Source organism: Macrobrachium rosenbergii, chromosome 25, assembly GCF_040412425.1.
Source record: "Macrobrachium rosenbergii isolate ZJJX-2024 chromosome 25, ASM4041242v1, whole genome shotgun sequence".
Taxonomy (NCBI): domain Eukaryota; kingdom Metazoa; phylum Arthropoda; class Malacostraca; order Decapoda; family Palaemonidae; genus Macrobrachium; species Macrobrachium rosenbergii.
In genome coordinates this window covers 19578992-19602335 of record NC_089765.1, presented here as the reverse complement: position 1 = coordinate 19602335, position 23344 = coordinate 19578992, and the positions used below count along the sequence as shown (strand labels likewise).

General features: G+C 35.6%; 1 protein-coding gene and 1 long non-coding RNA gene across 5 annotated transcripts; both read right to left on the bottom strand.

Annotated features, from left to right (window-relative positions):
- Positions 1-1387: 1387 nt before the first annotated feature.
- Positions 1388-4833, bottom strand: LOC136852417 (uncharacterized). Its single transcript, XR_010857132.1, has 4 exons — positions 4652-4833; positions 3185-3341; positions 2694-2772; positions 1388-2413 (listed from the first exon to the last, which is right to left on the bottom strand). It is a non-coding gene; the product is annotated as an uncharacterized lncRNA (long non-coding RNA).
- A 5554-nt stretch (positions 4834-10387) lies between these two features.
- LOC136852416 (dnaJ homolog subfamily C member 4-like) lies at positions 10388-21781 on the bottom strand. 4 transcript variants are annotated; one of them, XM_067127037.1, is made up of 6 exons: positions 21683-21781; positions 19389-19552; positions 18759-18852; positions 18057-18241; positions 15817-15990; positions 10388-11762 (listed from the first exon to the last, which is right to left on the bottom strand). In XM_067127037.1, exons 2-6 carry the CDS (start codon positions 19490-19492, stop codon positions 11606-11608), a joined length of 714 nt encoding a protein of 237 aa, XP_066983138.1. In that variant the 5' UTR covers positions 19493-19552; positions 21683-21781; the 3' UTR covers positions 10388-11605. The 4 variants fall into 4 exon arrangements, with proteins under 4 accessions (XP_066983138.1, XP_066983137.1, XP_066983140.1 ...); XM_067127036.1 differs by having other exon boundaries at positions 21461-21746; XM_067127039.1 differs by having other exon boundaries at positions 21440-21745.
- Positions 21782-23344: the final 1563 nt, after the last annotated feature.

Below are 23344 nucleotides of genomic sequence, written 5' to 3'. Positions count from 1 at the left end.
GAGTCAGGCGTGCGAGCGGAAGCGGCGCCAGGTGCGTGAGCGGGAGCAGAGACCGGAGCCTCAGTTGCAGAAGGAACCTGAAGAGCTGGAGCTTTAAAACCTTCGAAAAGTCTCAAAATCTTGTCCAATTTGTCCTCTTGCGAAAGGGGGCCAGGAACCGGAGGCATAAAAGCCGACTTGGGATCCAACGGGAAGGAAGCCGCTACTTGCATGCTAACAGGAGGATCCGCGCCGCTACACGATCCGTGAGAACGTACATCCGGACTGCCTGAAGAAGAAGAGATCTCTGGGCTATCCCAAAAGCTACAAGACGGAAGAGGAGAACGTGCCAAAGGTTTCTTGATAGGAACTTGACTTGGAGAAGCTCTGCGTCTCTTCAGCGGCCTACTAGACTCTGACTGCTTCCAACTCCTCCTCGACGAAACAGAAGCACAAGAAGACACTTCCGCATCGCTTTTACTATAGCGAGCTGCAACAGCCTGGGACGCAACAGGACTGTTAGAGGGAGCAACTGCTCGTGAGCAGACCCCACTCGCCTCCCTTCGGCTTTCGGCATGTCTTCTCCTGAGCCCTGGGAGCCGGACAGAGGCCTCGACCTAGAGGAGAACGAGGGGACGAACAGTCACCTCCTCCACAACACTATCACTGCGCAACACTTCGATGTCTAGACATCGCACTCACATCCTGGCCAATCTTCTCTATCGCAGAGAAAAGAGCCGAAATCTTACCATCAAATTCTGCCCGAAGGTCTGACACGGTAGTGGGTTCGGAAACAACAGGTTCCGGGGCAGGAATAGGAACAGGAGGGGTAACAGGAACAGAACAAGAGGCAATACTACTCCTACTCTGGGAGGAACTTCTGGCCGAAGCCTTACGTGCCCTATCTTTACTTAATTTTGCCTGATACTTAGCCAACTTTTGCCAATCAAGCACAGACAAAGACGAACATTCATCACATCTATCCAGATTCGTGCACAATTTCCCTCTACAGTTAGAGCAAGAAGAGTGAGGGTCTATGTTAGACCGAGACATTCGAGAGTTTTACAACCCCCGCAATATCTAATTTGAGATCCTGAATCAGACATAACTAGAAAAAATCTCAGCAAAGCCAAAAAACAAGCCAGAACCGTCAACAAAAGTGGGTACTTCACCAAAGAAGAAACGAAAAAGCACCGATGAATTTCCTGAAGAGGAGCAGACGACTAGTCGCCGGCCCCGACAGAGAAAATATGATTAGTTGTTGATGGAAATGGATCCAGGTACCCGGTAGAGGGGGGGTAGTCGTATCACCTGACCATATATTAGCGGGACCGCCAGTTTTGAATTTTCTGTCGAGATCGAGAATTACAGCTATATGTAAACAACAGGTAAGTTCATGTATAAAAATACCATTTCCATAAAAACCAAATTATCCTCCTCGTAATTCATTCCATTTGAGCAATGAATCATTCACTTAGCTAAAATACCAATGTCAGTAGTGACAACCTCCTCTTAAAGTAATGCTTTGAATTTAGGAGTTTACTTATCAAATCACTTATCTTCAATATTATTATTTAAGTAACACTCAATTTTGAACCTTAACAAGCAAGCAGTGTCTTGAAAAATGCAGAGAACCCATGGTAATCTTGCTCTTGATAGGATACTTAACAATACTGTTATGCTAAATTTAGCAAGCGCATTATTATTGGGGCAAACTTTATAAACCTATAATATCATTAGATCATTAACAATTATGGCAAGTTTTTCCCTTTTGTTAAAGAAACTAAACTTACATTAACTAATTCTGAAACACCTCTGATCCTAGAATTTAAACGTAAATACTTCAGGCTGTGATATCCCTTCTGCAGCCTGTACATAAACCACGTCCTGAAATATAAGTACCAACACTTACATAATATTACAATGACCAAGACCTACAGCCTACTAAGAATTCAATTCTAAATCAAGTGTTTATTTAATAACTGAAAAAAGCTATGGATTAAGGACATGAGGAGTACAGTATTTGAGAAGCTTATCCCAAGTCCCTAGTAAGATAGAAGCCAGCTTATCTGCCTTTAAAACTTAGGCTTTATTTCACAAAAAATATTCCTAGCTATACTGTACTGACTACCACAAAGATATTCCATAAAATCATTTATACCTATTCTTTTTAAATATTAAACTACCTTTAATCATAAACACACTTCCATAAAATTAAATAAAATTACATCACAGCCTACTTGTAAGACAATCAGAATTTCTGTGAAACTTTTGAGGCCAAAACTGAAACCATTAAATTAATCAAAAGAAACTTTTACAAATAAAAGCTTCCATAGTAGTGGATCCGATGTTTGTGCTTCACAAAGCCTCATGTCCAAATGTAGGTTCAGTGTTTGTTGATTGCAGTGTATTTTCCAGAGTAACATCAATATATCTGTAAAAAAAAAAGAAATTCAGAACTAAATTTACCTCCAAAAACCAGTAAAGTTTTCAATTTGCACACATTACATACTTAAGGTACTTGACTTAACTTAATTTCTATTGGTACGATACTCAACAATACTGAGTGTTACTTTTATTTTAAATGGTTAGCAAGTGTATTATTTTAAAAGCAAGCTTTGTAAAAAACATATATCATTAGATCATTGATAATTATGAAAAATTTTCCTTTTCTTGATAAAACTGAAATAACCAATAAACTAATTCTGAAATACCTCCTTTCCTAGAATGTAAATGTAAATAGTTCAGGCTGTGATATCCCTCCTGTACCAAAGCCTCTATGCATCCTAAGCCCTGAGGTATAAGTAACAACACTTAAGTAATATTACAATGAAATAAATTAAGTGATATAATTCAATACAATACCTGAAAAAACTATGGATTATGGATATGCAGAGTGTATGATGAGCTCACTCTAAGTCCCTACTATAATGGAAGCTAGTTTATCTCTCTACAAGACCTCAGGCTTATTTCACAAAAATATTCCTAACTATACTGACAACCACAAAGATATTCCATAATCAAACCTATTAAGTAATGAACTACTTTTAATCATATACAGTATATACTTCAAGAAAATTACTGAAAATAATAATAACCTACTTTAAATCTTAAAAGTACAACAAAACCTACTTATAAAATAATCATAATTTCTGTAAAGCTTTTAATGCAGAATATTTAAACCACTACATTACAAAATATGAACTTTTGCAAATAACAGCTTCCATTTGTGGTGGATCTGAGGTCTGCGCTTCACAAAGCCCCTGTACAGATGCAATTTATTCCAAATGAATGAGCTATTTGTTGTTCATTACTTCAGTGTTTGTTGATTGCAGTATATTTCCAGAGTAACATCAATATATCTGTAAAAGAAATTCAATATTAAAGTACCTCCAGTAGTTCTCAATTTGCACACATTTTAGACATAAGGTTCTTGATTTAACTTCATTTTTATTGGGTGCTATCATTAATGAATCAGGCTCCAGATCAACAATTATATAAACTGGTAATTTTTAAGTAAAAATTTTTTACATGGCATATTCCTTGGTGCCAATAACTACTTGTATATAAATGAAGAGAGTTTCTACAATAAAAAAAAAAAATAAATTCAACAAGACAGATTTTGAATCAAACTAGAATCAGATTATGAATGTGGTTCATAAGCACTATTTGAAAAATAAATTCTTACATGATCTAGAGTATTTTAAAAGCTTACACAACTACATGTCCAAAAAAATCCTAAAAAGGAGGCAGTTCCTGACCTTAGACTGTATACCTATAGTCTTATTGGTATTAGTGTGTTTAATTATTTCATGTAACAGGCAGTCTTCAGTACGCATATATGAACGTAACCTCTCTATCTCCATAGTCCCACCCTATTCCCAAATTCCCATATTTACTTGCAACACTGCAACAAAGTTGTAAGGAGGAATAAGTATCCACATTGTGTACTATCCTTTTGAAATGAATATCACTGCCTGCAAGATTCAATTCTGAGAGGAGATAACAGTGTTTTGCCTATTCAAAATAATAACGCCATTCCCTTTAGCCTAAGCTGCCATGCCATAAATTTTATCACAACTCACAATTGAGCCTAAGGTTCAGGTATTCCAAATTAAAGCCAAAAGCCTACCATTATTACCACTATGGATCCACAGAGCATTAACCTACTGCCCTTGGTTTGAGCACAACTTTTGCCATTAAACATACTTTTCCCTCTCCCCAACACCACAGCCACAGTCTCCTGAGTATTGCTATCGTTACTATTATTATTCTCCATTCCTGCCACATTCATAAAACTGAAACTATTCACCACCTATGTAAAAACTCGAGTACCTACCATCAGAGGGGTAGACTAACCCAAGAATGGAATACAGTCACAGCTACACCTCGGCCAAGGCCACGAGTCTTATGCTACAGGCCGGAGACAAGCTACGCAACATTAACATAGAATATCACTGTTAAACTTTGCATGACGCTTTAAACAGCATGAAATACTGCTTTGAAGTTGACTTGACCCTTAAGGGGTAGGTTACGCTATGTCTGGCCTAAAAGGGTAAGGCCAACAGTCTGGGAGAACCTTTCTTATGAATCAATTTTTTTGCTAGGAAAATTTATATACCACAGCAGTCTACCCGATACATTGCTTAATTAACTTTTAATACCTACTTACATGTCGTATACTGAAGATGAACAGTCAATTACACAACAGTGACCACACAAACCTTGTCACTAAAACAACTCGTATTACGATGAGACATCTATTGTCAATTGACGTTACTAGTAATACCTTACAAATTACAATACAAAAATAGTAATGAAAACTTTTTGTTTACGGGAAGATTCACTCTTCGATTTTACGCACTATATGAGACATTTTACCAGAGTAATATAATAAGTGCTTTAAGAATACTTCCTTATTTCCTTTAATCCTAATTTTTTTTAGTTATCTTTACAAAAACTTGTTCAAATAAATCAAACCATAAACATTACTTGGCAGTTCATTATACAGGCTTTTATAATATTTATAGCTATTGTCAAAGCTTCAAAATTTTACAGATATAAATATTTAAATAATTTTAAAACTATTAATATTAAAATATAATTTGCAAAATTTATTATTTGAAAGTATTATTAATTATATACGCAAGCTAAATATTATGTTTCAAAGATATTGAGCTATTAATGTCTGGTAAAAGGGTCAGTAGGACTAGTTGTTCAAAGTTAACGTATAACTCACAGTAAAACATAATTTAGTTATAAAAGTCATAAAACAGACAATAAGATGGAATTATATTAAACATAATAGTATTTTATTATATATAAAGTTATAATATTTTATATATAATCACTATAATAAATAATTTTGGTGTTTTTGCTAAGTCGTCTTGTAAAAGGTTAGGTAAACATCACTCAAAATGGGAAACAGGACTAAAATAAAAAACAATAACATTGAAATCGCTACATAGAAATGAGGTCAATTTGGATTTAACGTTATCAGTTAGGTATTTCATCATATATATAAGCCCGTGAATGAGTCAGGACTAGATCATCTACAAGCATTAGGTAGAATAATAATGAACATGTAACTAGCAATATCTTGCATATACATGAGATATAGTCTAGGATTTTCAGAGTCCGATGCGAAATTCTTCTGTCCAAATACCAAGTACTAATTATTAAATAAATTAGGATTAATTTACTATCAAAGCCAGTTAGTGGAAGTTGTGGACAATACCAGAAATTAGTATACAAAATAATCACTGGCAACTCTCAGACCCTGCCTAACTAGAAGGCTTTTGATATAAGATAAATTAAAATAAAATTTCTCATAATAAAACAATTTAAAGCTAAAATATATTATATTTGTGATATTGAAATTAAATTTTGTTTTATTATATCTTATAATGATTTCATATAATTGTCGTAGTTTTGCTTTAGGCCTGTTTCCCTTTAAGAAATTCGTCTGCTCTGTTGTGTCTGCTCATAATTTTTTATTAAAAGACTATTGTATTTCTATATTTAAGTATAAATTCAAAACATATACTTTGGCAAATTAGATATTTATGATGTATTTTATAAAAATAAATATTTTTATTGTAAATAATTCATAAATTTACCAAAACATAAATATTCCATGAAGATTTCTGCTAAAATGGTTTTGGCAATTTGAGAAAGCAGACGAATTTACGAAGAATACACGAACTTCTAGCGTTTAAAAATAAATAACTTTCAGTGACCCAGTGCAGGAACTAAAGTATTACTAAAAACAATGAGATGAGCCGAGGCAATGTTAAGATACATACAAACATATTGTACATATGATCAACAAAATGAAGCAATATTTCAGGTAGTCAGTATCTCTGGCGGTTATCAAGAACTATCAAAACATTTCTTAGGGCGGGGATAACCGCGGCACTAGCAACCTCATCCCAAAAGCTTAACTGAGAACTCGAAGACTGGTACCTTCTGGAGTCATTCCTTTGAAGGGATAAAGGCACAGCAGCAAGTGGTACAACCTTGACATTGCTGTCGTAGGAAGTACTAGGAACGGTTTGGAGTTAAATATCATGCACCTCAGTGCAGAGGAATGCCTTTGATGGAGGAAATGCACTATAGATGGCACATAAGCATTTCATCCCGAGGCCAATGGCAGTCACACTTGACACTCCTGTGGGATATTGGGTACATACAGAAAAAAGCATTCTTGCTGCTTTGTGATATTGCAAAAAATTCACAGACAATAACATTCAAAATCTTGGGATTTTAATGGGCATGGATGTGGTACATAAATATCACTGTTTAGGCTAACAAGTCACTATAGATATATATTTTTGGAAATATGCCAGTAGACGTAGACTCCCACCCTTTCTGCAACTGTTGGATTGACCTTAGGCCTTGGACATTTATAACATGCTATTTTGAGATATTTATGGGAGAGGTATTAAAAGTAATCAATTAATCTAAAACCTACAAAAATAATTTTTTCTTAATTTATCCGTCTTTGAACACTGTAATACACCAACTGAAGATAAATGATCCATCTCTCTCTCTCTCTCGTAAGAAACGTTGTTACACACGGCACTCCACAAGTATTTACTTCAATGTCTTAAATAGCTTGGAATGATGACTTTAAAATTGGACACCAACCGTAGAGAGAGAGAGAGAGAAAGAGCAGGTCACCATATTGCACTCACTTTCATGGCAGCTAAATGCAAAATAATATTTTCAAGCATTCATTTCTGGTGCTCCCGGACGTCCTTAACCCATCATTATTATTCTGTCAATAGTGTTTACGATCGTGTGATTTTTATAGACAAACACTTCTCTGTCACGGTAAAAGATCAAGCTTCAGAGAAGGTCCTTCTAGTTTCACAACTGAAGACAGACTGTTCGAGATTTGGTCACGTACACGTAGTTAACTTGGGGCTGTCTGTTTCCAGCAAACACGCTTCGAAATATTAGCCAATAAGATTGGCAGATGAAAGAAAGGACGGTTTTGATTGGCTACCGATTATAAAATAAGTTAAGTATACCTTAGTTTTACCAGACCACTGAGCTTAATAGAGAACATTATTATTATTATTACTATTATTATTATTATATTATTATTATTATTATTATTATTATTATTATTATTATTATTATTATTATTATTATTATTATGCGAAGGTAATTTTTACAGGATTCCACTTGCAAATCCTTCCCTCCCTCAGAGAGTAAACTCGGCTTATGGATCCTTTTACGTATTGCGGTGTCGCGTCGTAGAATTGAATGGCAGGTGTGCAGTTGCTTCCGGTTCCCGGAATTGATTTCGGTGATTTGCATTAGAACGGAACATAAAACCAAGGATAAAGTCTATATTTAACGAAAGGAAAGGCCTCGAAGATTCACAGATGGGGAAAAAAACATGGATTAAAAAGTCCTGTACGTTTTCAATGAAAACTTTTGCTTTTATATACTTGAATAAAAATAATTTTGAGCACTATAAAAATATTTCGAATATGAAAATCAGCGAAAGCAAAAGAGATTTTTTGGCATCACGACTCCTCTCTTTCCAAAGAAAAGCGTCAAAATGAAAGATAGCATGAGGAGCCTGGAAGAGATTTTGCACTCTTGTAATTTTGACCTGTAAGCCAAACCTCTGTCCTGCAGGGGTGGGGTAATGGTTGTGTTAGAAAGGAAGGACTGCTCGAAAGATACAGATCTGGTGTCCAATCTAGGTAAGAGAGATGTGTGGGGGTAGAAGGTGGGTCGACTTAATACTGATGATCCATTGCATAGGCATTATGAAGCAGTTGTGGAAATATATATATATATATATATATATATATATATATATATATATATATATATATATATATATATATATATATATATATATATATATATATATATATATATATATATATATATATATATATATATATTTATATATAATTACTGTGTGTGCATGTGTGGATGGAAGGTATCCTTAAAAGGAAAATTAAAGCTTACAATTTTCAAAATGTTAATATCCCTCAATTTTCAAAGAAGAATTTTAAACTTAACTGAGCAGTTTTTCTGATTGGATGTTCAAGAACTCAGTAATGCTATCAGCTGGCAATCTGTCATCTTTACATGGTTTTGGCCCACAGCCTACAATAGCAAGCTGAGGACAGATTCTTTATTCTTTTAAAAACAAATATATAGCAAAATTCATAGCAGTGAACATGGATTAATCTTACCAAAATGTTGCTGTACTGTTAAAAAATGCTGGTCCCACGGTCACCACATTTTGTTCTTCAAAGTCCACCTGCCTTTTCGTCTTAAGGTGTTGAAAGCATTGCATTAGTTACAAACATTCTCCACATAAAGTTTAAAAAGTCTACTAAAGTTAACATACAAATAGTACTGTAACTAGAATAGAAAAAATAAATCAAAGCTGACATCATCTTCTCAACTTCTAACTATATTGCATGAGATCATCGCTCTCCCTTAGAGCAAGAACTTGTGTTGTCATAGGCCCAGCCAAATCTAGGTTAGACCTAGGTTAGAGCTTAACATCAAACTTTCACCTTTCACATAAACATACTCAAAGCTGCACACGGGTCATCAAACAAACAAAAAGGGCATGTGGGAAGAAAGTATGTCTGACTAATCTAGTTTCAAGCAACTACTTAATGCCAATATATGAGTAACTTAAAAGCACCTGCTACTTTTAAGCATAATTGAAGTTGTTGCTCTCTGGAGCCCTCATGCAGCAGCAACAAGCCAGGAGTTTGGGTGGTAAATGATAATGCAAAATATAAGCAACAAAATATAAACTCACACAAGCGAACAAAACAGTCGGTTATTCTATGCAAAGGAGTACATGACTACACATTCCAGTGATTAACAAGCAACTTTAAACAGATGGCACATAGTCACCTACTTAAGGGTGGGATATATTAAGGAAAGAAATGTAAAGAAAGTTCACTTGCAAGAATAAAAACTAAAAACTGAAGTATGTCTTCCATTCAAACACCATATTTGCCTATGTAAAGTTAGATGAAAGCTGGACAAAAAATTAAATCTATCACTTGTCAAAAATGTCAATCATCTACCAGATTTAAATATCACATCACACTAGAGGACTGACAACATCAGGTACCTAGGCAAAAGTCAGCATTTCCCTGTTGAATCAGATACAGACTATAATCACAATGCAGTCCTTTCCTTTAGCAAAATACTATGCCATATAGAAAGGCATGGTAGTAAAAACCAACCATTCGAAGATGAAATCCACATTAAGAAATGCTAGTGATTCTAATGATTTACAATTTCCCCATACAGTAAGTGGAAAGTGAGGTGAAATCTGTGGGATTAAAGAGAAACATGCTTAAATAATGAGACAAATAAGTTAGCAAACAGTGCTCAAATAAAAACTAATGCTGAGCAATTTTAAGCTCACAGTGCAGAAAGAGAAAATTAGCATCTTATTGCAAATGTTTTTTATATGTTATGAATATTATATATCACTAGGAAGGAAATTTATTGTGGTAATCCTGAAACAAATTTGCAAAATTTACATTCTGAATTTCTTGAACACACTGTACTACAATACAGTACAATGAAAAGGAATATCACTTGTAACTTTACCAGCATACAAAATATTTCCTGACTCCAGGACATGATCTGCAAAGACTGGCTAAGTAAAAGGTTAATCATTGCCATTAAAAAAAAAAAAAACGAAATGAAATGGACTTTATGGGATTTTTAAATGACATTAGTTAACCTTATTAATGTCTAATAATATAGTAAATGGTTAGATTTCTAGTTTGCATTGGATAACATTAATTGAAGACACCATGTATGAAAAAAATAATTCATTAGACACCAATTTGGAAAATGAAATGACAATCAAATTATAGGTTAGTAAAGTCCGATGGAAATTCTGAGTATATTTTATTTGAAGACAGTAATATTATAAACAAAATTTCCTGCAAAGTATTTTCAAAACAGATTCTGTGTATCAGAAAACAAAATCTGTGTCAATGAACACATGATTTCTATTTACATCGACAATTATTTAGGTAGACCATCACATGCCATGAAGCATTGTGTAGAAGTATTAAAAAAATACTGCTATTGTAACATACTTGTAAAAGTAAAGTATTATTTACCTAAGACGATAATTACATCTTGTATACTTACAAGACATGTTTTGCCATTTTATTTAACAATTTTACAAGTGCAGTATATACTGCTGGGATTAAGCATATATTTTGTAAATTAATTCACCTTTCAAGCCAAAGTATGCATCTTTTTCAAGTTTATGTAATAATACAATTTTGTAACAAGTGCATATTGACCAAACCTGCTGGTTTACAACTTTCCTTCTTAATACCATTTACCTTACCTCCTGGAATGTACATTCACTGAAATTTGAAAATTAAATTGATGTTTAATGGAAATTTGCATATCCAATACAAAATGACCACAAATAATCAATCAAGAAGTGATTTCTTTTATAACAGAAGCTACATAAACTTCCAAAATAGTCATTCATTTAAAAAGAAAAATTTTAATGCACTTACTCTAAACAAAATGCAAAAACTATATACATATTCTCTGTAACATAGTAACTCACTGTATACGATTTCAACAAAAACCTGTTATATGACTAACCTAATGACTGAATGTAACACAGGATATCACTATTGAGATTAATAACATATCTTTTGTGAAGAGACCTAAGCTTCAACAAGTAAACAGGTTTCACTTCCCTTCTGGAACATTAATCAACACCTTTCACACACAACTATTCCATGTGTACACATGCCAAAGCAAAGATTTTGTAATATCAAATGCCTTTCACCTGAAAAGCTGAAAACAACTACAAATTGAAAAAATCTAAAAAAAAACACAAAAATCATTCCAAGTTTCAAGTTAAATTGGGTTATCAAAACACTTACAGATATTAAATCACGAACGTTTCCAAATTCTGACATACTCTTCCATACAACGCATACAAAATAACTTATTCAAATATTTCCATCCTCTCACTGTTTAGTCTGTCATTAAATTTCATACATGAATATAGGAGTAAAATAACTTCACACAAACACTGAAATTCATTAATCCATTCATACTTCACATGCCCTACTTATTTTTTTTGACTAGCACCTTCCATTTTTTCTAGTAACAAAGCTTTCTGTAGTTCGTTACCATTATTGAGTGCCCGCTGTCTTACAGCTTTGTACGTCTGACTTGCAATTCTGTCCCTTTCATCCAACTGGCTTATAGCAAATTTGGACCCCTTCCTGAAAACAAAAAAAATTTATGATATTGATTTAAAAATTATGTCAAGATTAAATAACAAAAGATTGCCATTAATACATAGTTTAACTAGATCACTGAAAAGAAGAATAATTTACCTAATTTCATAGAGCAATAGTTATAGAATCAACACTGCAAGGACATGAAAAAGGAGTAAAAAACTGATAAAAATGTAGTTTATTCAAGCATAAAATGTGAGCCTGAAAAAGAAAGATGAAGCTGCTAAAACAACATGAATACATAGTGGACCTGGACTTAGGACTGAATTGTGGGGTGGGGTCATTAGGAGCACTTGCCTTCACCACCAAACAGTTAAAATGGTTTTCTCAGCTGCTTATAAACAAACGCGATTGCAGAAAGATGGTACAAGAGTGACTATAATGAACTGCCACTACTGATGAGGCAAACGTGCAAGTAAATGCCTCGCTATCATACTGACTACTTTTTATGTCTAAAAGCCCACAGCCCAGATAAATTGACATAAAAAGAAAATTATGTACTGCAAGTAAAAAATGACAGACTAACTTAACAACCAACAAAACCATTACAACATATTTTACAATATATTTCCTCTTAACTCTTCTCATAAATGAATGCTGTTCATGGGAAAAATTCTAATAGCTTGCATGAAAATTTGACTAACATATGTGAATCTAATTTGCCAAGTTTGCTAAATAAGAGAGCAACATTAATCTAATAAGGACTTGGTTACAAAATTTAGAAAATAAAGAGTAATGTGAAAGAAATATATTGGTATAGTTACAAAATGTACACAATAAAAAAAAATTTGGGGAGTAATGTCTTTATAACCCACAACAAACTTCTACCCTAAACCGTTCTGATAAATGAGGTTGGACATACAGTGGGGCAACCTATCATCAAGCACATCAAAGTAAGTTGTTCTATCTTTCCACCAGATATAAAAGAAATCCCCTTAATTATGTAGGGCTCTGATAACAGGCAAGCAACCTATTTCCCTTCATCCACATCTATGTATAATGGTCTACATGTTTGACTGAAATTCCTTTTATTGTGTATGAGCTGCAATGACAAGAGAAGAGTGGTGGTAATATTTGTATGAAGTTCAGGGTGAAGGTAACTAACCACATGAAAAGGCTCTATTAGTGGAATATGCAAGCCTAAGTCGAAGTCTTCATCTCTCATATTTCAAAAGTTGCATCCACGTTGAGTACAAATAGATAGATGAACATTTACATCTATGCATGATGGTTTAGCTTTGTACCGACTCTTGAAATTCCTTCAAATATGTCAGAGCAGTTGCCATGACAAGAAGTGATAACTTTCAATGAGGGCATCCTTCGTGAAGTACAGAAGCCAAAAGGCAAGCCATATTTAAAGTATTTATCTCTAACAGTTCCAAATTTATGGCCAAGGTTAAGTTGCTTTAAAATCAAAGGACACACGAACTTCATACACATCTACGCATAATAGTGTACCCTTTTCCTAGGTTAAACCAAAATCCCTTCAACCAAGTAGTTGTTGCAATGACAAGCTAATTATGACAGGAAACTAATGTACAAACAGACAGATTATCTTAGTTCATGCATGTCCATGCGTGACAATCTACCTTAACAAGACTGACAGAATAAGAGGCATTGTGATGACAAAATCTTAGGCAAAGTATCTCCCTTCAAACACAAATGTGCATCATAATACAAGAGTGCCAGAGTTTCCTGAAATCCTTTCAACAGTACGGAAGGACTTGTGATGACAATTCAAGGGCAACAGACACACTTGTGGACAGATAGACAGAAAAACCATATAATTACCATGCAAAATTAAAGAATCTGATATTACTAGTGTAAAAAACAAATTATTAGGGCACTAATTATGTAAATTATTTCAATGTTAACATGGTTACAAACTGCAGAAAAGTAAGATTTTAAATACAAAATTAATTTTCCATATAAACCCATTAATCGCAATATATCCAAATTCATAGTCAATGTATTCTTCAGATGCTCAAATCCACCAAGAAAGAAAAGGAACACTGTAGTCACCACTGCACATTTGCAGACAGATCCATCAAGCTTTCAATGGTGATCGCAGTTGACTTTTGAGCTGTGAGAAAAAGTAGGGTTGGGACTCGGGAGGAGGGACCACTGATAAGTAATGTAATGGGTTCACAAGATAAAAATTTATTTGTCTTTATAATATTGATATGGTATTTGTTTCAAAATGAACATTTTATCTAAAACTGCCCACAGCAGCAACATAATTAGGAAAGGCTTATTTTACTTAAAACTGCCCAAGGCAGCAGTTTAATTAGGAAAGCTCAAGCTGCTGAAATCCCAGTTGGCTGAAAGGAACTTCTGACTCTCATATCAGGAGTTAGGGAGAAGAAACCCCAAATGTGAAGTAAACTAAATGGTCGATAAATAAGAGACTGGGCTACAAAATTTATATTTCCAACATACATATGCCAAACAAAGAATGCAGAGAGAGACAGCGCTGCAATACCAAAGACTAATCATAAAGTAATTGTACAAGTCAGAGTCTAGGATAAATAAAATGGAATAAAACAACAGAAAAAATGATGGCCAGAGTCAGCAAAAAGTTAACTTACCAACTTTGGTTTGGAAGAATGGCATACTATACACTGACTAATTACAACACCTGAAAAAACTGTTTCATTTAAAACACTGCTCAACAAGATCTATCGATTCTCCCACCTGGATAGGGAAACTCCTGTAGTGGACAAGCAGCCAACCCATCACCCTCAAGCTTGCAAAGATGACATGACAGCCCAAGTGGTGCTAAAGAACCACAATCACTTGCCAGAGCCTCACAAGAGAAAAGGGGACCTAAAAATTTCCATGGATGAAGCAGACAACTTTTTCCATTCCATTATAGATAAAATGTAACACTAATTCCAATTTGCCAAGTAGAGTTAGACAAAGTGGGTTGAACGGCTTGGAAATATCTTCGGAACAAGATAAAAGCAGAGTCTGCAAAAGACAATGGAATGAGCTCCATGTATGGGAGATAATATTCTAGATTACTAGCAATCATGGAGCATGCTCAACACGGTGCACTGTCTTGTTTGATAGGGCTCATGGAGAGATCAATAAACAGCATTCATATGGGGGCAATCCACTTTTGCTGTGGCCAAGGGGAATCACTACTATCAATTATCAGTCCTCATAGTCCAAGTACTTGGATGCTGGCTTGATCATCCCTAAGGTTCAAGTTGGTAAATGGATATCAAAATTACTTCACAGAAAAAGCCTTCTAGCTGCTAGAAATGGAGTAGAAAAATATGTGAGAGTACAATTACTGGGTATATACTGTCGTGAAATAAACTTTTTACTATCTCAGCATTGCTATGGTGTCTTTGTTTTGATCATTTACCATAGCCTTGGCCCAAAGCAATGACAATAACTTCCTACAAAGGTACTCCTTCAAGGGTGACAAGCTGTTACTAATGTGGTATGGCTATTGACATATGACCAGCTCTGGTACTGGATGACAGATCATCCTGATTATGAGACCTTGAGCCCAGTTTCCATGACTGGGACTGACTGAATACAGAATTATGGGAATGCTTGCCTTATACAGCCTGAATATGACAGCTGACCTCAGCTTATTACCATTCCTGATGTGGCTCTAAACTTAAACCAAAGTTTTGTCCACTTTTATTGGTCTGGATGTGATACACAAAGTACAGTATCTGCTCTTTCCAGGTAAGAGTTGGCTCTTAACAATAAAGTAATCTTGTTCCTGAAACAGCTAGGTCTAAGGGCTTATACCAAACAAGGGGGTTGGAAATGCCTCCTGAATGGTACTTAAAAAGAAAAAACAATCCCATTGGTCACCCAGGAACCTAAGATACCCAACTATGCTGTCAGTATCGACCATCTTTTTTCTTCTAGTTATGAAGTGTTTGGAATTCACTCACATGCATGAAAAGGTTATTTGAAAGTACTGGTTTAGCACAGGAACAAATTTCATAGAACATTTCCATCAGATACTTGCACTGTAATTCATGACCAAATTTTAGACCTTAGATTTACTTACATTGCTATATAAAAATGTAAAAGTCCTCCAAGAAGTGCAAAGATGATAGCACCAAATGCTATGTAATTATTTGGAAGACGACGAACTCCCTTAATCCCATAATATGATCTCCCTTCATATTTCTTGTCTTCACCCCTGTCTCTTGATTCCCATAGTGAATCATCATGGAACACACTGAAATAAAAGTGTATATATGAGCATCCAGTTCAAAGTATCTTACAGGCTAATTCTTGACTATAATTTTACAGTTTAACCAACATAACCTTTGAAGCCATGGCAACATTACAAGCTTACTGTTGAAGAATAAATAAATATCTGTTCTTACTAACCACAATTCTCCAATATTAGCTTTTTACTATATCTGAGTGTTCAAGTGTACTTCAGTAAGAAATCATTCTTATACTGTATCTAATAAATAGATCAATAACCTAGAGAAAATGAGTCTTACCATCACGCAGGATCTAATGAAAACACACCAGCAGGTGTGCCATAAGAATTTGAGATAAATGTTGGCAGCCATCACAGATTAGCCCTAAGCCCTTTGTTGCTTATCATGAGTAATGACAGAAGCTGCAAAGGTAGAAAGGGAGGCCTCTGTGAGCTCCTATATATATGGATGACCTACTGATAAGCAGAATATAAGCAAGAGGTGGAAATGCTTAAATGATAGAAGAATGGTTCTGCTAAGATACGATTGATGATCAGGATCACAAAATATACATGAGGTAATAAATTTTGATGCTTGAAATGTACCATAAAAAGAAGTAGGAAAGATAAAAAAAGTAGAGAACCATGTAGTGGTAAATCAATAGGTCTTGGAATGTGCAGAACATATCTGTTACTTTTGGGACACAGACTGTGAAGCAAAGACTGAAGGGTACAAAGGAGCAAAGATTGAAGGGTAGAAAGGAAAGAGTAACTGCCTAAATAAAACGGAAAGAGATGGCTAGAGTAAAAATAAAAATATCCCAGATGGAGAGAGCACACTTCAGATGGCAGTAGATGGGGCTGGATATGGAAAATGGAGATTCTGGAATTGTGTGACTATGGAATGTGAAAAAGCACATTCAGCACAGATGGAAGAATATATTACTATGAAGAATATATTACAATATGTCAGAGAGATACTGTCCGGCAACTGGAAAATGCACCAAGATATCAAAGATCAAGGCAACCTGTACATGTGAGGGAAGGGATGGGGAGCAGTAACTCAGAAAGGCAATAGATGTGGAAGTAGCAGGAAAAAGACGTGTAGTAAGGACTAGGAAATCATGGATAAGGGCAATTGATGAAGACCTACTGAAGACTTACACCACAAGAAGTTTAAGCAGAAAGGGCACAGGGTGGAAGGGAATGAAGAGGACTCACTGAAAGAGGGAAAAGCTGACATAAAAAAGATATGATGGTGATAATGTCACCAGCAATTGAAAAACAGCAATATAGGAGCATCTGAAATATGGTGGCAGGCTTCCTGTGAAAACAACTAACCACTATTTTTTCACAGTAGCTATACTTTACAAACACTGAAGTTGACTCATCTATACCCCTAATTACATTAATAAAATCAAACTGATGAACTGTACAAACTTTCTCCAGTTAATTCAAAGCTGGAGAAACTAATGGAAAAATGAGCAACCTGAATACTAATGACCCAACTGCTTTGCAAGCTCAACTGAAAGCATGATGATAATGCTGTTACAGAAGCTTCTCCATGTCTACTAAAAACCTAGATGAACTGACATTCCTTCTGAACATACTACAATAAGGGACAGGTATTCAGCTTCTCAATGACACCATAATCAGATTTACACTATGAAAAATTCCTTTACAATGAGCAAGAAACAAAAAAATATAGCAATATTCACTAGTGTTCAATGTGATTTATACAAGACAATGCTTGGAATCCCCTAAAATCTCAAATGTTAGCATTACATCAATCATAAGAAATATAATGTTCTGATATTTACTCTTATATACTCTTTACCAAATTTCTATTAATCTGTGGGCGAAATAATTTTAAAAATTTGGCCAAACCACCAGACTGACTTCTCAACCTAAACAAATTACACATGACTTCAAAATATCACGAGGAAGCACCAAAGATGTGAAAATTTCTATATCAGAGAATGACTAGAATCTATCCTTTTGATGAACACTATACAGTATTTACACCTAAGGGATACACACTACACTGAAACATTCCTGAAAACAAATCTAAAAAGACAGACTGTTTTGCTTACACTCTCTCACGGGGTGCATTTGTCACTACCCCACCAGGATAATACGTTTTTGCATGTTCTTTGTACACTAACTGTGCATCGTACATTCGGCGTTCATGAGGCTTACTCAAGACTGAATAAGCTTCGTTGATTAAAACAAAGTTTTCATGCACTCCTGGACGATCTGGGTTTTTATCTGGATGCATCTGCAAAGAAAAATGATTAATTTAAACATCTAAATTTCATCTATAACATGGAATAAAAGTATTTACATAGATGACATGAATCTGTTAGTACACACCAATCCTCCTCTCACATATGAGCCACTGCAAAACTAAACTTATGACATTTAAGATGGTAGAGTAGTTGTAAATTTGTCATTCTGCAATAACAACTATGGTACGCTACTCTTTCCTGTATAATAGTAAGTTGTATACAGATTAATTTCAAACATAAGAACAAACTTTGTGCTGGAACTGATAATATGCATATATTGGCTTGCTCTGCAACTTATGACCATATACATATAAATGATCAATTCCATACTTGAAACAATACCCAAATTCACAGCTCACTAATGAAGCCTTAGCCAACACCTCTTCCAAAGCAAAAATGTTCTTCTTTATCCCCACAGGATATTAGTACTGCACTGAATAAGGACCTTCCCAAAAATGTAGGGATTATGAACTAACCTTAACGCCATAACACAAATGTTTAACAAACCTCTTTTGACAGGCGAATGAAAGAATCCTTAATTTCACTGGCAGTGCAGTCTTCTTTTACTCCTAGCACTTCATAGTGGGTTTTTGTTGAAGCTCTGAAGAGAAAGTTGAAATAATCAATTCTGCTTTTCAAGCCATGATGCCCTTGTTATGGGGCTTTCAGTATTTCTAAAATGCTTATCAGCCTATAAATTTGTGTACAGCAAAACTCATTATGATACATTAGTGTGTTCTGCAAATGCAACACATTGCCCTGACTCTACAAGGAGTATATTCCCAAGTTGGAGAGGTGATTAAATGTAAATCCTATTGTGTTCCATGATGATATGAACGTGAATCCTATTGTGTTCCATGATGATATGAACTGCAATAAAGTATTTTTTCAAGAAATTCTACTTTCTCAAACCAATTTAATAAGGTCTTTGGGGGTTAATTTTTTACTTATACTTTCAAAAGATTAAAAAAATAACCATCACTTGAGAAATATTAGACAACCATCGATAAATCCATGCTGGAAGGCTTCAGGGAAGCCTATTATCAAAAAACAGTTTGCTCCTGACACCACCTAACCATTTCTTAAATAATACTGAAAGTAAATCATAATTCATCCTTCACACCCTTCACATTGTACCTTGATGCGCTTAACATTCGTGCTGCCAAATAGCGATGCCAGCAAAGGCTCCCAAGAATGAGCCGCTTTCCGAAGCAGAGTCGTTCAAGGCCTTTGCTCTGCATCCTCTTGAAATTATGTAGATTCTACAAAGGGAATTCTTCCGTTTGATCAACAACTGTCATCTGGAAGACAAAGATACTGTATAAAGTAATTATTAAATGATCAAATCCTGACTTTTACATCATACATCAACAATATACTTCATAAAACTATATAATAAAAGGAGTAATATAACAACTACTCTTAATCAACCCAGTAAATTATCACATGGCGTTAGCTAAAATTTTTCCCCTAGATGTACAAAAAATACAAAAGGATAGAAAATGCTAAGAAATATGTGTCGTGGATTGATTCCTTTCCATATGTACAAAAGTTCTACTAAAAATCGATGTCATGCTCAACCTACCACTGAACCCATAAAAAGTGCCTTAGGTTTACTTCATCAACAAAACTGGGTTTGATGAAGGGACCCTGGTCACCTCCCTAAGATCACTGCACTCAAGGAGAGGAGGATAACAAACTTGTTAGATCCGCTGAAGGAAAGGGAACCTTCTTAACCACAGATCAGATTGCTCACTTGCTCCAAGACCACCTGTAGAGTTAACCCTCAGGTTCACTCAGTCAACAAAATTAAGTTTGATGAAAGCACTGTGGTTGCTTCCCAGGGATCACTGTGCTCAAGGTGATGAGGAAAGAGTGTACTTTTACATCCTTACCTTTCTCTAGCCCCGAATCTTTCTCTTTTCTCCTATGATGGCCAGAAAAAAGGTCAAGGCAGGCAAATGACAAAGAACGGGAGTAGCAGGTAGAAGCGAACCTACGGAATTTCTCTAACAGGAACCACAACAGCAGTATGAAGGTCAGCAGGGCTCACCTACTGAGTAAGAGCATCAGCATCAACAGTGGATCCCTTTTCCAAAGCTGGAGAATGAAGGGTCAACCAGAATACTGAGGCTAGGCCACATCATCTCCCACTGCAGTACTCCAAAGACTCCTGATATACAGTGAACAACAGGATATTCCAAGGACTCCATAAATATGCTAGAAGCAGCCACTGCAGAAGTAGCAGGCAATGACATCACAAGCCCACATGGGGAACTCCCTAGGGGGGGGGGCCTCCAGGCAAGAGACTCATTAGGATAGAAACCTCCATCCACAGGAGACTCACTGGGGAGAAACCGATACACACACCTGGGCTAACACAGTCAATGAATGCATTCTGGGACACTTCCAAGCACCCTAGGCTCCATGGACCAGTAAACCATGGGGGCTGGGGAAAGCAGAAATAGCAGCAGGTAGATGACACCAAAAGGGAAGTATGACAGTCGCCAAGGATACTGGAGAACACTTCATGGTCTTCCTGCGTTTAATTTCATCTTCGTAATTTATACATCTGAGACCAGTCATCTTTAAACACTTCACAGGTTTACAGTTTCCCACTATATAGGCAGTCCCCGGTTATCGGCGGGGTTCCGTTCCTGACAACATGACGACAACCAAAAATCGCCGCTAACTGAAAATCGGCGATAATAGCACTGATCCCCGGTTAGCGGCGCTGATAACCGGCTAGTGGCAACGTTAACCGGTTATCAGCGACGAAAATCTGGTTATCGTCGTCGCAAGACAAATGTCGTAAAACCGGATCGCCAGTAACCGTGGCTGTCGATAACCGGGGACTTCCTGTAAATACCTATTTTCTGAATAGGGTCACCACATAATCTTTATACAGGCTTAGGGGCTGAAAAAACACAAAAGAGAGTGGTTTACACCAACAACACAGGTCAAATAAGCAGGAAATACAAGATTTAATTTTCACAAGACATTTTAATTAGTATATAACAAAGGACCACATGATATGTCCCACTACCCAACAACAATAAGACCCGGCGTACCACAGGTTTGGGCTAGCCAGGTACACTACCTAACCTAAATTCGGGTACCGTGGAATATACATTTCACTCATCGTCACAAATTTATATATAACACAGTAAGCACCGATAAAGCCTAACCTGCAGACTAACAGCACTCACTTGGAAATGTCGACAAAGGTACGAACTTGCTTAAGACCTTATGTAAGTCGCATACGCTTACGGTCGTCCACTTGGGTACAAGAGAAAGTGCTTTCCAAGTCTTGTCACTTACGGTATTTCGTTGGGAAAGTTTGCTTTGTCCTATCTGATACTTTTACGGGCATTTCTGTACTCCTAAATATATCGGTATATTCAAAATCAGTAAAATAATAAAAGCATTACTTTCATAAGGTTTCGAAGGTTGTCTCAGCCTCCATTGTTTAGGGTAGATTCCAAATTTGAGTGTTCGATTGTGCCTATTCGGTCTTCGTTAACTTGTATAGCGAGAAATTAATATGAATTTCATGATAAAATACATTTAAATGTATGTTTTTAATAATAATAATATAATTATTTCTGTAAAATTCTCTGCAAAATTAGGTAAATGTAAAGTAAGACGGTCGTAAAATTACATTTCGATATCTCTGAAACGGATTCGGATGCATTCTTGTCACGTTACACAACAACATATGAGTAATAAAATTGTACCGTAGTGCTATATACCAATCTTCATTTTTGCTCATGTGGAAATAAGATCACTTTTTTCTTGAAGATATTTGTCACTGTAAGAGTTCTAAGCTATTCTACATCGTGAAGGAATGGCGTAAAATAAAATTACTCTAGGGCACTCAGCCAGCTGAGACACAAGTTAGTAATGTAAATAAGGTAAAATCAAAACTGCTGTCACTCTTTGAAGTATTTAAATGCTCGGATTATGTTTTCAAACTCATTAGTGTGTTTCTTTCCTTGAACATAACCTGGATTTTTATTGTATTAATAATACTAACTGTATAATTCTTCTAATTCGGCCTCCGTCTTTGAAAATGAAGTCATATAAAGTAAAAGACCAGCTCTGTTTAGACAGGGGCATTCAGCAGAGCTTACACCTCCACCAAGACCACTCAGTTATCAGTAAAAAAAATCCCTTTCCTCTCTTTTCTTTTACGGTTGTGCTGGTGGCTATCAGAGAATGCTAAGTTTTGGATAAATTCACCCAAGAATCGAAGTGCTTTCCAAAACATCATCAGCTAAGAGGTGAATCTATCCAAAGCTTCACATAGGCCTAGTTCTCATCTTCAGAGTTTCGTTGAATTCCGAGGTTAAAACTAATTCACTACCAAGGACATGGATTAAAAAAAAAACTAACTACAGGCCAGCTTAGAATTCCAATAGGTTTCGCTGATTCAACTGTTGTTCCCCCTTCATCAGTATACTCAGTAACCTTTCACAAATGAACAGAAGTACGCACATTCATCCCATGGAGGTTCAAATTACTCTTTTAAGGAAAGAAGGCATACCGTTATCTGTGTGTTAAAAGTCCACAGAAATTAAGGCCTTTAATTTACATAGACACCTAAGATTTCAAGATAAGTTAGCTTAGCTTAGTTTGTTGGTTGGGTACTGGAAAATGGTGAGACTAAGTTAATTTAGGTCAGGTTCCGTTAGTTTGCACGTATTATTTTATCATACCTATTGTGTTGTTTTACCAAATTACTTCATTACTTTATTATTTCATTACTTAAACAGAGCCCGACCTTAGGTCCCAAGTACATATCTGTGCTTACTGCTTGGCACACCAAATAAACATTCTTGGCCGCACTCTTGAGGCATTGGCCTGCTGAGATAAGCTAAAACTGTTGTTGCTTTCAAAATAAACACAAGAATATTCCTCTACTGTTTACGAATTTGTAGTCAGTGTCCTTTGAAAATGTACTGAAAACCGATTCATTTCAAAATTAACCCAAATATTCTTTTCCTTTTCAAACAAACAAAGACATGTTTCCTTTTAAACTGAAAGCTGATGTCTTTTCAGCATGAACTAAAAGTCTGTTTCCTTTTCTTTCA